This window comes from Bos indicus x Bos taurus, chromosome 8, assembly GCF_003369695.1.
Source record: "Bos indicus x Bos taurus breed Angus x Brahman F1 hybrid chromosome 8, Bos_hybrid_MaternalHap_v2.0, whole genome shotgun sequence".
Lineage (NCBI taxonomy): Eukaryota > Metazoa > Chordata > Mammalia > Artiodactyla > Bovidae > Bos > Bos indicus x Bos taurus.
In genome coordinates this window covers 74,608,767-74,621,427 of record NC_040083.1, presented here as the reverse complement: position 1 = coordinate 74,621,427, position 12,661 = coordinate 74,608,767, and the positions used below count along the sequence as shown (strand labels likewise).

At 46.7% G+C, this 12,661-nt stretch overlaps 1 protein-coding gene across 3 annotated transcripts in view; it reads right to left on the bottom strand.

The window, feature by feature from the left end:
- Nucleotides 1-12,661, bottom strand: part of EPHX2 (epoxide hydrolase 2) — a 71,209-nt gene that overhangs the window by 6,879 nt on the left and 51,669 nt on the right. For all 3 annotated transcript variants that reach the window (XM_027549991.1, XM_027549992.1, XM_027549993.1), the window contains 3 exons: nucleotides 4,042-4,113; nucleotides 1,802-1,835; nucleotides 522-624 (listed from right to left, as the gene is read on the bottom strand). In XM_027549991.1, coding sequence (XP_027405792.1) covers nucleotides 522-624; nucleotides 1,802-1,835; nucleotides 4,042-4,113 — 209 coding nt within the window. The remainder of the gene's footprint in view (nucleotides 1-521; nucleotides 625-1,801; nucleotides 1,836-4,041; nucleotides 4,114-12,661) is intronic.

Here is a 12,661-nt window from a genome sequence, read left to right as displayed (position 1 = left end):
TCCTCTGTCCAGAGGATTTTCTGGGCAAGAGTCCTGGAGTGGGCTTCTAATACTTCGGGGCTTCTAAGTTTCCCTCCTGTGAGAGGAGGGGCTGGAGCAGATAGCCTTCTACGCTCCTTTCTATAGCACATCTATGCCCCAGTCTGAGGCTCCTAAATTGCTACCCACTTCAGAAATATGTATGCAGTTTTGAGTTTACGTGGGTTTTTGTGTTCTTTTGAAGTAAGAACTCAGAACTGTCTTCTGATCCTCACTGAGATCACGACTGAAAAAAAGCTAAAAACGTGTGCTCTGAAGGGACTCCTAAGCATAAGGGAGAACAAACTAAACTCTCCAAACTAGAGCAGACTGAGCGTCGTCAGTAAAGAGCCTCCTGACACTGGAAGCATTCAAGCAGAGGCTAGCCAGACATTCAAGAGGGCTGATGAGCTGGAGGATCTCCGGGCTTCGCCCTGCACCGTGTGAGTAGAAGCTGTCTGCCCACCTTCTCTCTCCTGCGTTCGGGGTGCTGTCCTCTTTACCTGAAACCAGACTTCTTGAACTCCTGCACATAGAACTGGATGTCCTCCTCAGTGACCATCTTGCTGAGGGTGGGCTCCTCTGGGGTGTTCACAAGGAGTCCTCCTGCAAAAAGCCACTTGTTTCTTCACCATCCCCTTTCCATTGTTCTTCACCGCCAGCCCCTCCCCGGGGTCAGATGTCTGAGTTACAACACCTTGGTGTCTCTTGAGACCCTCCACCACCTCTCCTTGTCTTATTAGGGTGCTCTTTGCCTCCTTAAGAGACTATATGGCAGAAGTCAGCACAATATTGTAAAGCAATCATCCTCCAGTTAAAAATAAATAAATTTTAAAAAACAGACTGGGACTCCCTGAGGGCAAAGACGCTTTCCCATGGGTTTGGATACCTGCTCCTGCTTTTACACCAAGTGTACACTTTAAATGTTTGAGGAATGAATGAATGAATCAGTGACCATGTGAATGAGTAAAGGGGTGAAGGGAGGGAAGGGAGAGGTGTTCTTGACCAGTGACCGGAGTTTAACCCCAGCCTGGCCACTTTGGACAAACTCTGGCACTCTTGTAAGACTCATTTTTCTCATCTGTAGAACAGAGATAATAGTGAGAGTTTTCAGGGATGTCGTGAGGATGATAAACAATATATCTAAAAAGGGCTAGCCCAGTGTCTGATGCACAGAGTAGGTGCTCAAACAAGTGGTAGCCATCATCATCATTAATACAAAATACAAGGGAATCATGGCAAAGTCACAGGCTTGGGGTCAAGCAAGGTTCTCTGGAAACAGTGCTGGATCCAGAAGCTGAGGGGATGAGCACTTGGTCTGCTTCTGGCTCTGGCTCCTTGCTTATTTCCAAACTGGGAGAGAGAACAGGGGCTGTTGGAACAGAGCTTGATGGAGGGGAGGCCAGGGAATTGTGACAGAAGTGACCTGGCTGGGGTGTGGCCTGATTTCCTCCTTACCTGGACCAGGTGACCATACAGAGGTCAGGTTCTATCTTGGGTCTCTGTCCTAATCAGTAGAGGATGCTTTGACAAGCTCTGAGAGTTCTCCAAGCTCTTGGCTCTAAAACTCTGTGGGTAAACGGAAGCTGGGGCCTCATGGTCACCCTGGGTCAGGGTAAATGTGATTCACCAGCAGAGGTTCTATGTTAAGCATGTCAGAGATCAGGCTGGCAGGTGACTGCTTCTGCCCGCAGCCGGCAGATGGAGAAACAATCATTAAACGTTCATCTGGTTCCTGCCATGGCCCCTCCTGTTTCCCTTCCCTCCTGAGAATGTCTCTTACCCATTTCACAGGTTCTGCTCACTGTGATGAAAGTCTGGAGGGAGAAAAGTTAGAAACAACGTCATTGGTCAAGCAAAGGAAATACGTATGAACAGGGCATCTAAAAGCCCTGTGAGTGCCAGCAGACCACACAAATATTCTAAATGCCCAGGATTGCTAGGCGGGTCCTGAGTGGTCAGAGTAGAGACAGCTCCCAGCAAGCTCCAGGTTACAGCTGCTCCTGGGTGCTTGCAGGTCTTGGTAACGTAAAAACCTGGGTGTACCAACCAATAGGAACAAGAGATTAGGCCTTAGGTCTATGGCAGATGGGAAGTTAAAAATGAGATTGTCCCCACCATCCACAGAGTTAATCTGGGGTCATCAGTTAAAGGGTGGACTAGGAAAAACCTGGAGAAGGAAATGGCAACCCACTCCAGTATTCTTGCCTAGAGAATCCTGTGGTCAGAGGAGCCTGGGGTCCCACAGAGTTGGATACAACTGAAGTGACTTAGCAGCAGCAGCAGGAAAAACCCACCCATCATGATAGAGAGAAATCAAGGGAGCTGTCTATTCAGTTTGATACTAAGAAGATGCTAAAAACACTTCCCTAGGAATTCACAGCTACAAGTCTGCCTTTGCATGTATTTGAGTTTGAATCCACACTGTGAGATCTGGAAAGCCCCAGTAAGTGATGTAAAACACTACAGTAGCGAAAGGGAGCCTGGGCTGGTAAATTCTACCAGGAGGCCTGGCAGGAGCAATAAATGCTGGACCACCCAGGAAGGGCATTTCCTCCATGTCATCTGAAGCAGGTTGGAGCAGATTAAGTGCTACTGAAGATGAGCTCGCAAACCAAAATTATGGAACTCTCTCCACTACCCCCACATACACAATAAGGCCCCACTGCAAGAGACAGCAAGCAAAGCAGACAGTAAACAAGACTCTTCAAGAATACTAATAGAACCTGAACAGAGAGAGAAGAAAAAATGAGTATGCTTAAGATGATTAATGTGGCTTCCCTGGTGGCTCAGATAGTAAAGAATTTGCCTGTAGTGCAGGAGACCCAGATTCAATACCCAGGTGGGGAAGATCCCCTGGAGAAGGCAATGGCAACCCTCTCCAGTATTCTTGCCTGGAGAATTCCATGGACAGACCATGGGGTCACGTGGAGTCAGACTAAGATAGAAGAAGGAACAGAACAACAAGACTAGAACCAAGACTCTATGGACAGAGATCTGAATGCTTTGAAAAATAATCAAATACAACTTTCAAAAATTAAAAAAAAAAAAAACTGTTCACTGAAATTAAAACCTCAAAGATGGGTTAAACTGTGGATCAGACATGACTAAAAGACAAATAATACACAGAAGGTAGACTTGAGACCGATTTCTTACAATCAGTGATAGAAGTTTCTAGAAGAAAATAATTGTCAACCTAGAATGCTCTGATAAACTGTTCCTCGGGCCTAAGAGCAAAATAAAGATATTTTCTAGGCCAAAATATGATGAGTTTATTCCTAACAAACTTATTGAAAAAACTACAAAAGAAGGTACTTCAGGAAGAAAGAAACTGAACTGAATATCAAAGAGTGAGGTGCCAGAAGTACTCAGCAAAGAAACTGGCAAAAATCGGGACATCTGAGCAGGCACTGACCAGGCAAAGCAACAGTGACTCCTAACACATAAGACGGGACAGTGGGATTACCACGATAAAGCAGTCTGGGCTCTTGCGTTGCTCCAGAAAAGAGTTAGAAGCATCAACTCATTCTGTACCTTCATAAGCAATCATGCATATGAAAATGATAATGGTAATAATTTCTTAACTGTCACCATTATGATCAGTTCAGTTCAGTTACTCAGTCGTGTCCGACTCTTTGAGACCCTGTGGACTGTAGCACACTAGGCTTCCCTGTCTGACCAACCCTGTTTGACCAGCTCCTAGAGCTTGCTCAAACTCATGTCCATCAAGTCGGTGATGCCATCCAACCATCTCATCTATATATACATATGTTTCAAAGCCTTCCTGGTGTGTTTCAGTCAGGACCAGACCTTTCCCCATTATAATGAAGGGACCAGTGGGAGTGAGGACCCCAATCACCCTGACCACAGAAGTCAAAGAAAAGAAGGCCAGTTGCTAACTGCCAGACCCTGACACCCCCATCCTCCCATCCCCGCATCCTCCCGCGGGAGGCATCTGGGGACCTGCACCCCTGCAGCTCCCACTTTCTGCTGAAAACCCACCCCACGCCCCGCATTCCTCACCTCATCATTTGATCTGAAGAAGCTTTTGAAAGTCCGACTCAGGTTCTTTTCCAGTTCAGCCTCAGCCACTCCCTAAAACAATCAAGAAACAAAATGAAAGATGCGGCAGAGATCTCGGAAACCTATCTGACCCAAAGCAAGAAGCCCATGACCTCTGTCCCATTCAGCCCAAGATTCGTCAGAAGTGCATGATTTTGAATTTTCATATTGAAAACATTTTTTTTTAAAGCTTCAAATAAAATATGAGATTCTGACAGAGGTCCCCTCCACCCCACCCTGAACCTGGGAGATAGGTTTATGGCTATCACTTTTTTTCTCTTATTCTAAATTTTTACAACGAGAATGTAGTTCTTATAATAATCACTTTATTATTATAGACTGGGGCAGGAATGAAGTGTTGGGGGCTGAAGGGTGGTGAGGGGAAGAGGAGGGTTTGGAGGAGGCCTAGAAGCCAAGGGCGGTTCCATCCACGGGTCTCGAATTGCCATGGTAACGTCAAAACCAACTCCTTTGATTTGGACCCAGGTTGTCTCCCCAAGAACAGGACAGTAAGGTGTCTTTGGCTAAGGAGCTGGGATGCATATCATTTGTGCTCCCAGTTCTTCCCGCCACATGGGAGGTCAAGTTGTACCTTGGACTCTTTCATCCATATCTGATTCTTTGGTCATTTCCAGGCCAAATCAAACCCTGTACCAAACCCTGCCTTCTCCTTGAAGCCCCACATCCCTCATCACAATAAAACAGCTCTGCTCTTCCTGGATCCTACAGGGTCTTTCATGTGCTCTCCGTGGTCCACCCTGAGAAAGCAGGAAAACATCCACTCCGGGGGCATCTGTGACTGGTCCTGGATGGACCAGAAGCTGGATGTGGTGAAAGGTTTATTCGTCTCCTGCTAGTAACATTCCCAGAGAGTGTTGCCGAAAGGAGGGTGTGGGGTCTGGCTGCTTGCTGCTCAAAAGCCAATAAACAGGCCAGATTGGTGGAAAGGAAAGTTTGCTTCATTTCAGATGTTGACAACTGGAGAGGGAGGGTGGCAGATGTCTGTCCAAAGGCTGACTCCCCCACCCCCACTGGCAACCAGTGGGCAAGAGCTTTTATAGACAGAAGGTGGGGGAACTATATGCAGAAACAGCACAGTCAGCTCTGACAGTCACCTTTCAAATTGGTCATCGGTGGTCCAACCAGCATCATCTTGATTGTTTTAGGTACAGTCAGTTCCAGGGTCCATTTGTTTCCATTTCTTTGAGCTCAGTTCTTGGAATTGTGGCAGCTTATGTCATGGCTATAGTTTGGTCATCATGTAGTTAACATCTTCAACCTGGGATTTCAGTATCTACAAGACAACTTAACAGGAGATGACTCAGAATATTATCTATAGCCCTTGAGAAAGAACTAAAGGTCCTCAACTATGCTTAATGAGTACATTACTGTTATTTGGTTTCTTTTGACTCTTTTCCTTTGTTTTAACTGTTTCTTACTTGTCTGATTAAACTTATTCTCTGACTACAGTTTTCCACAGACAAAAGGCTGGCAGATGATATGGGTGGGCTTGGGGCAAGGACCCTAATAGGGTCCTGCTCTGTTTTAAGAAGGGGGTCCTGTAAGCCAAGCTGGCAAAGGGTGCTGGTGGCCCTCAGACCCTGCACACTTAAAGAGGTCCTGCTACCCTGCACTTGTTTATTCTGTAGGTTGCATATCATGAGAGCTCTGGATTTACAAGAGAGCGGCACTACAGGCAAGGAAACATTTATCATCAAGCAGCGCTGCGTCAGCAGTTTGAGGTTTTCTGATGAAAGCAATGTTGGCATGTTAATCACAATCCTTTGACAAGCATAGGATTCCATCACGATGGAGAATCAATCGTGGCCTTCAGTGATGTGATGAATGTTGGGGCCAGAAATAGCCATGGAAGGCAGTGCATTTTATGTGCTCAATAAAGGCCCCACATGTTACCACAGGTCATCATTCTTCTTCTTCTTTTTTCTTTTTATTGGTTTCTTTGCTCTCTTATTTATTTATTTTATTTTTGACTGTGCTGGGTCTTCATTGCTGCTCAGGCTTTTCTCTAGTTGCGACAAGCCCCCAGAGGCTACTCTCCTGTGGCAGTGTATAGGCTTCTCATCGTGGTGGCTTCTCTTGTGTGGAGCACAGGCTCTAGGGCGCCCAAGCTTCCACGCTTGCAGCATGTGGGTTCAGCGGTTGCGGCTCCCAGGCTCTAAAGTGCTGGGTCAGTAGTTGTGGCCCATGCGCTTAGCTGCTCTGCAGCATGTGGGATCTTCCTGGATCAGGGTCGAACCTGTGTCTCCTGCATTGGCAAGTGGATTCTTTACCACTGAGCCAGTAGGGAAGCCCCATCATTCTTATTTATTGTGAACAGCCCCCATCTGGGAAACAGCTTGGTGTTCATGAGCTTGGGATATGTCTCAGCATGTGGAGGAATCTCCACGGGGTCAGAGGTCTGGACAGGCTGCAGAGCTCAAACAGTCCGTAAAAGAGCAAATGAATATCAAAAGGGTCAACCAGAAAATCAAAGAGAACACAAAGGTAAATAAGTCTGTCCACCCACATGAAAGCATATCAGATCAACAGGGGTGATGAGGACAAAGGTGAGGGCCAGAAGGGGAGATAAGAGCATTTGTACTCTGGTGGTGTGGTCTGTTGATATTCTCGGGCTCTCTGTAATTTACAAAAGGTGTTACTCTATTTTTAAGTCCCACAGACCAATGACAAGCCTCCTGTTAGTCCACTGTATGGGGCTCCTCCCTTTGTGCTCCTGATCAGAAGAATTAAAGGATGAACTTTGGAATCTAACAAACAAGGTTTCAAGCCCCACTGCAAGTGCTAATCACTTAGTTGGGTCCAACTGTTTGCAACCCCATGGACTGTAGCCCTCCAGGCTCCTCTGTCTGTGCAGTTCTCCAGGCAAGAACACTGGAGTGGGTTGCCATTCCCCTCTCCAGTGGATCTTCCCAATCCAGGGATAGAATTTGGGTCTCCTGTATTGCAGGCAGATTCTTATCTGTCTGAGCCACCAGGGCAGCCCCACTACTTCTCCTTATTAACTGGGCAACTTAATCTTCCAGAGCCTCAGTTTCCTCATCTGTAAAATGGGAGTTTTATAAGGATAACAGGAGATAATGCCTGTTTCTGATCATGCCTGGAAGAGTATACGTAGGAGAGATGCCAATAAATGGTGATTATTATTGTTGTTATTATTACCTCCATAGTTAAAAGTGACTTGGATTTTCTTTTGTTCCATTTTCAAGGGCTTTTCCCTTTCTTTGTCTTTTAGCCACCACCATTTTGGACTCCTTTTTCCTATTCTAACTACCTAACAGTTAAAAGTTATTTGATTGCATAAGAATTGTCTTTGGTGGGAATGTCTTCTAAATGACCACATGGATTGTGGCTTTTATTTCTTTGCCCTCTACTGTAAGCTCCTATTCACCAAAGAAAGTGAAAGAAAATGCAGATTTTATGGCAGGAAGTGAAGAAGAACTAAAGAGCTTCTTGATAAAAGTGAAAGAGGAGAGTGAAAAAGTTGGCTTAAAACTCAACATTCAGAAAACTAAGATTATGGCATCCGACCCCATCACTTCATGGCAAATAGATGGGGAAACAGTGGCTGATTTTATTTTTCTGGGCTCCAAAATCACTGCAGATGGTGATTGCAGCTATGAAATTAAAAGACGCTTACTCCTTGGAAGAAAAGTTATGACCAACCTGGACAGCATATTGAAAAGCAGAGACATTACTTTGCCAACAAAGGTCTGTCTGGTCAAGGCTATGGTTTTTCCAGTGGTCATGTATGGATGTGAGAGTTGGACTATAAAGAGAGCTGAGTGCCGAAGAATGGATGCTTTTGAACTGTGGTGTTGGAGAAGACTCTTGAGAGTCCCTTGGACTGCAAGGAGATCCACCCAGTCCATCCTAAAGGAGGTCAGTCCTGGGTGTTCATTGGAAGGACTGATGTTGAAGCTGAAACTCCAATACTTTGGCCACCTGATGCGAAGAGCTGACTCATTTGAAAGACTCTGATGCTGGGAAAGATTGAGAGCAGGAGAAGGGGACGACAGAGGATGAGATGGTTGGATGGCATCACCGACTCGATGGACATGGGTTTGGGTGGACTCCTGGAGTTGGCGATGGACAGGGAGGCCTGGAGTGCTGCAGTTCATGGGGTCGCAAAGAGTCGGACACGACTGAGCGACTGAACTGAACTGAACTGATGGCAGGACAAGAATAATTTAGACATAAAATTTTTTTCTGTGACTTTCAGCCTCCTCTCCCCCAACACTGTGCACTGTGTATCTGCATTAGACATGGAACAAACCCCCATCAGCAGAAATACCTGCTCAACCATAAAGAACAACATTCTTCTCACATCAACAAGACAACTCCTTAAAAGAAAACCTTGACCTTGTAAGGGGCCATGATGAACCATGATGACTCACTAGATTGTGTAAACTGTTGATAAGACATCATTTAATATACAGCCCTCTGTCTCAAAAAGTGTAACTGTGTCTAGACCTCTAATCAGTAGGACAGTTCTCAGAATTTTCTGAGAGACTGTTTCTGGATTACAGTCCTCACTTTGACTCGAATAAGATTTTGCATTTCTGGGACTTCCATGGTGGACAAACCCAGACAATGTACTGAAAACCAGAGGCATTACTTTGCCAACAAAGGTCTGTATAGTTTTTCTACTAGTCAAGTACAGATGTGAGAGTTGGACCATAAAGTAGGCTGAGCGCCAAAGAATTGATGCTTTCGAACTGTGGTGATGGAAAAGACTCTTGAGAGTCCCTCAGACAGCGAGGAGATCAAACCAGTCAATCCTAAAGGAAATCAACCCTGAATATTCACTGGAAGGATTGACACTGAAGCTCCAATACTTTGGTCACCTGATGGGAAGAGATGACTCACTGGAAAAGACCCTGATGCTGGGAAAGATTCAGGACAGGAGGAGAAGGGAGCAAGAGAGAACGAGATGGTTGGATGGCATCACTGGCATCACTGACTCAATGGACGTGAGTTTGAGCAAACTTCGGGAGATAGTGAAGGACAGTGGAGCCTGGAGTGTTGCAGTCCATGGGGTCACAAAGAGTCGTACATGACTGAGAGAGGGAACAACAATATGCTTAAGTACACTTAAAAGCATAGTTTTAAAACATCTGGGAAATACTCATCAAGCTATTCATAGTAGCTAGTTCTACAGAAGTGAAGCGGGATCTGACTTTTTATTTTAGACAACTCGGTACTTTTTTTTCAGATAGCAAGCATGAAATACCTAAAGAATAAATGATGTAACAAACCACAAGCAGTCTCTGTAGCTCAAGGAATTACTGTGTTCTAGAGATTAAGACGGAGAAGGCGATAGCACCCCACTCCAGTACTCTTGCCTGGAAAATCCCATGGACGGAGGAGCCTGGTAGGCTGCAGTCCATGGGGTCGAGAAGAGTTGGACACGACTGAGCGACTTCACTTTCCCTTTTCACTTTCATGCATTGGAGAAGGAAATGGCAACCCACTCCAGTGTTCTTGCCTGGAGAATCCCAGGGATGGGGGAGCCTGGGGGGCTGCCATCTATGGGGTCACAGAGTCGGACATGACTGAAGCGACTTAGCAGCAGCAGCAGCATCAGGGATTAAGAAAGATTCTAAACATCAAGGGTAATGTGGATGTAGATAGTAATGTGGATGTGGATGTCAAGGTTCCTTCCTTCTATCTCAAAACCATCTCTCTTAATTACCTATAATTTTCCCCCACATTTTATCTTTATTCCCTAGTTTCTCAGCTGGTTAAACACCTGAAAGTGTGTTTGGTGCTTGAAATTTGCCCATAGCTATGGTTTTACACACACACACATGGACACCCCTGGGCACCATGAAATCTTCTCCAAAGAAATAAAATATAAATACATTGCTAAGGAGAAATAAAGAGGAAGCAGTGTTGGGGTTGGGAGAGGGCAGGGTTAACAGGACACACTGGACGTGCTGAGATGTCCCCAGGGTCAGAATCTTAAGATTAAAAACAAATGGAACAGGTCGTACTGAAGTCACCTAGATTCTATTTGTCTTTGCTGTCCTGAGCTGCCACTGCCTTCTCCTCCTCCTCCTTTTCCTCCTACAAAAAGGTGAAGGTCATAATCCCTTCCCTGAGAAGAAAAACACAGCTTTTGATTTGAGTTTCCACCAGACTTGGCGAGTTCCCAGGACAGAACAGTACATGTTGGCTAACGGTTCAAAGAGCTGGATCTCAACGTGGCGTTTGTCTAAGCTACATTTCGAGGTGCTCCGAAGAACTTGAGGTGGGAGGGCTGGGGACAGGAGTCTGGACACCTGAGAGCTCACAGACGCCACCTGCAGGCTGGAGAGAGGTGGCAGCTGTGGTAGGGAGACAGGAGGGTGGTGGTGGTGGTGCAGGGTAGGTAAAGGGTGGGAAAGAGGGGCTCCCAGTGCCTGCATGCATGCTGAGTCACTCAGTCGTGTCCAACTCTTTGCAACCCTATGATGGTAGCCCGCCAGGCTCCTCTGTCCATGGGATTCTCCAGGCAAGAATACTGGAGTGCGTTGCCTTGCCCTCCTCCAGGGGATCTTCCTGACCCAGGGTTCAAACCTGAGTCTCTTACATCTCCTGCACTGGCAGGCAGGTTCTTTACCTCTAGTGCCACATGGGAAGCCCAGGGCTCCCAGTGCCCACCCCTGAATCAAAGACTTGCTTTATGTTGTGTTTTATTTATTGGCCTGAATTCAGCTTATCTTTAAAGCTATCACCTGGATGAAAACTATCCAACCAGACCCACCTTTTTCAAATAAGAAAACTGAGTGTAGAGACAGAAGCATACAGGGCTTGTCCATTTCCTCACTGAGCAGGGAGTATACAGGCTGGAGGGACTCATCAGCCACCATGGTTTCTCCTTAAGACCCAGCTTGGGGCGCATCCTACCAGGCCCAGATACGAATTCACTCAGTCTGGTCTTCTAGTAGTCAGATCACTAATTTGAATATAGAACACTTCCCTGCCAAGAAGCTTTGTCCTTAAGAACAAAGCCAGCCCCAAACAGTGACCACAGAACAATAAAGGTACTGATTTTTTCCACAATGACTGTAATAACCTTTGAAACAAAAATCATTGCTCTACAATGGCTGCTATTAGTAAGCATCGTTCCCCCTCCCCTGAGGTCACTCTGACCTTGAGCTTATCCTGGGTTGCCCCTCCCCTCCCTGCTTGGATGCACAGGATGCACAGATAAAGTCCAAATTCCCTCTGAGTGTGGCTGAAGAGGAGGTGTGAGGGCTTTGAAGACAAACAAGGCAAGGTCAGCATCCTGACCCAGTCGAGGATCTGGTCTCTGGCCACTGAGAAAGACTCCTCGAGCCAGCTCAGCTGAAGAGATGGGAGAGAAGGCCACGTGATGATGCAAACAGAACTACCTGGCCCAATAGGCACCCAAACAGCAGGAGTTGCAACCCAAGCGTCCATCAAGGGAAGAATGCATGAGCCAAATACACAATGGGATACTGCATGCGTGTGCGCATGTTCAGTTGTGTCTCCCTCTGGAACCCCACGGACTGTAGTCTGCCAGGCTCCTCTGTCCACGGAATTTCCCAGGCAAGGATACTGGAGTGGGTTGCCATTTCTAACTCCAGGGGATCTTCCTGATCCAGGAGACGTGGGTTAGATCCTTGGGTCAGGAAGATCCTCTGGAGAAGGGAATGGCAACCCACTCCAGTTTCCTTGCCTGGGAAATCTGATGGACAGAGGAGCCTGACAGGCTATAGTCCATAGGGTTGCAAACAGTCGGATACAACTTAGTGACTGAGCACACACATGCACACGCGCGCACACAAACACACACACATGAGTAGCAGACAGGCAAAGGCTGGATGATAGATGTGGTGAGATGCTGTCATGATCTTTATCAATAGACTCGATCCATCCTTCTCTCTTTGGAGTGTTAGGGAGCATTTTTATCCTTTCTGGAATTACCCAGACATAGCTGGGCATCAGAGTGCAGAGCCCACAAACGGAGAAGGATCAGATGAGGGCAGCTTCAGGGGGACAGGCCGGCTGGACGATGTTGCTTTCAGGGAATCCAGGGACAGGTAGAAAGCAGCCACATGGATCACACAGCACCCAAACCCTGGGAGGCAACTCTGAAAGGCATCCTAGGCTTTGAGGCACACAGGTGATACCTAGAAGCCTCCCACATCTCTCAAAGGACATCTGCAGGGGCTCCATCTTTTAGGCTCCAGTGCTGTCTGTAACTACAAACATCACTCCTCAGTACACAGAAATATCAGGTCCCAGGCAGGAAGCCAGGAGGTGTTCACAACTAGAGGTGAGTTTCACCAGCTGCTTAGCCAGAGAACTAAGAAGAGGTGGCTCCAAACGAATGCTCAAGCCCCCTGCTTCCCCATTTCAGAGAAGCAGGAGAACCCCATCCACCACACTGCTGTTCCATCAACACCCCAAATACACACACACACACACACACACATGCAGAATTGCCATCACTCAGGAAGGACCAGCTGAGCTCAGCTTCACCTAAGCCTTCTTGTGAAACACCTTTCTCACTGAAGCCACAGAAAACTCAAGAGGGCAGACACAGATCAGA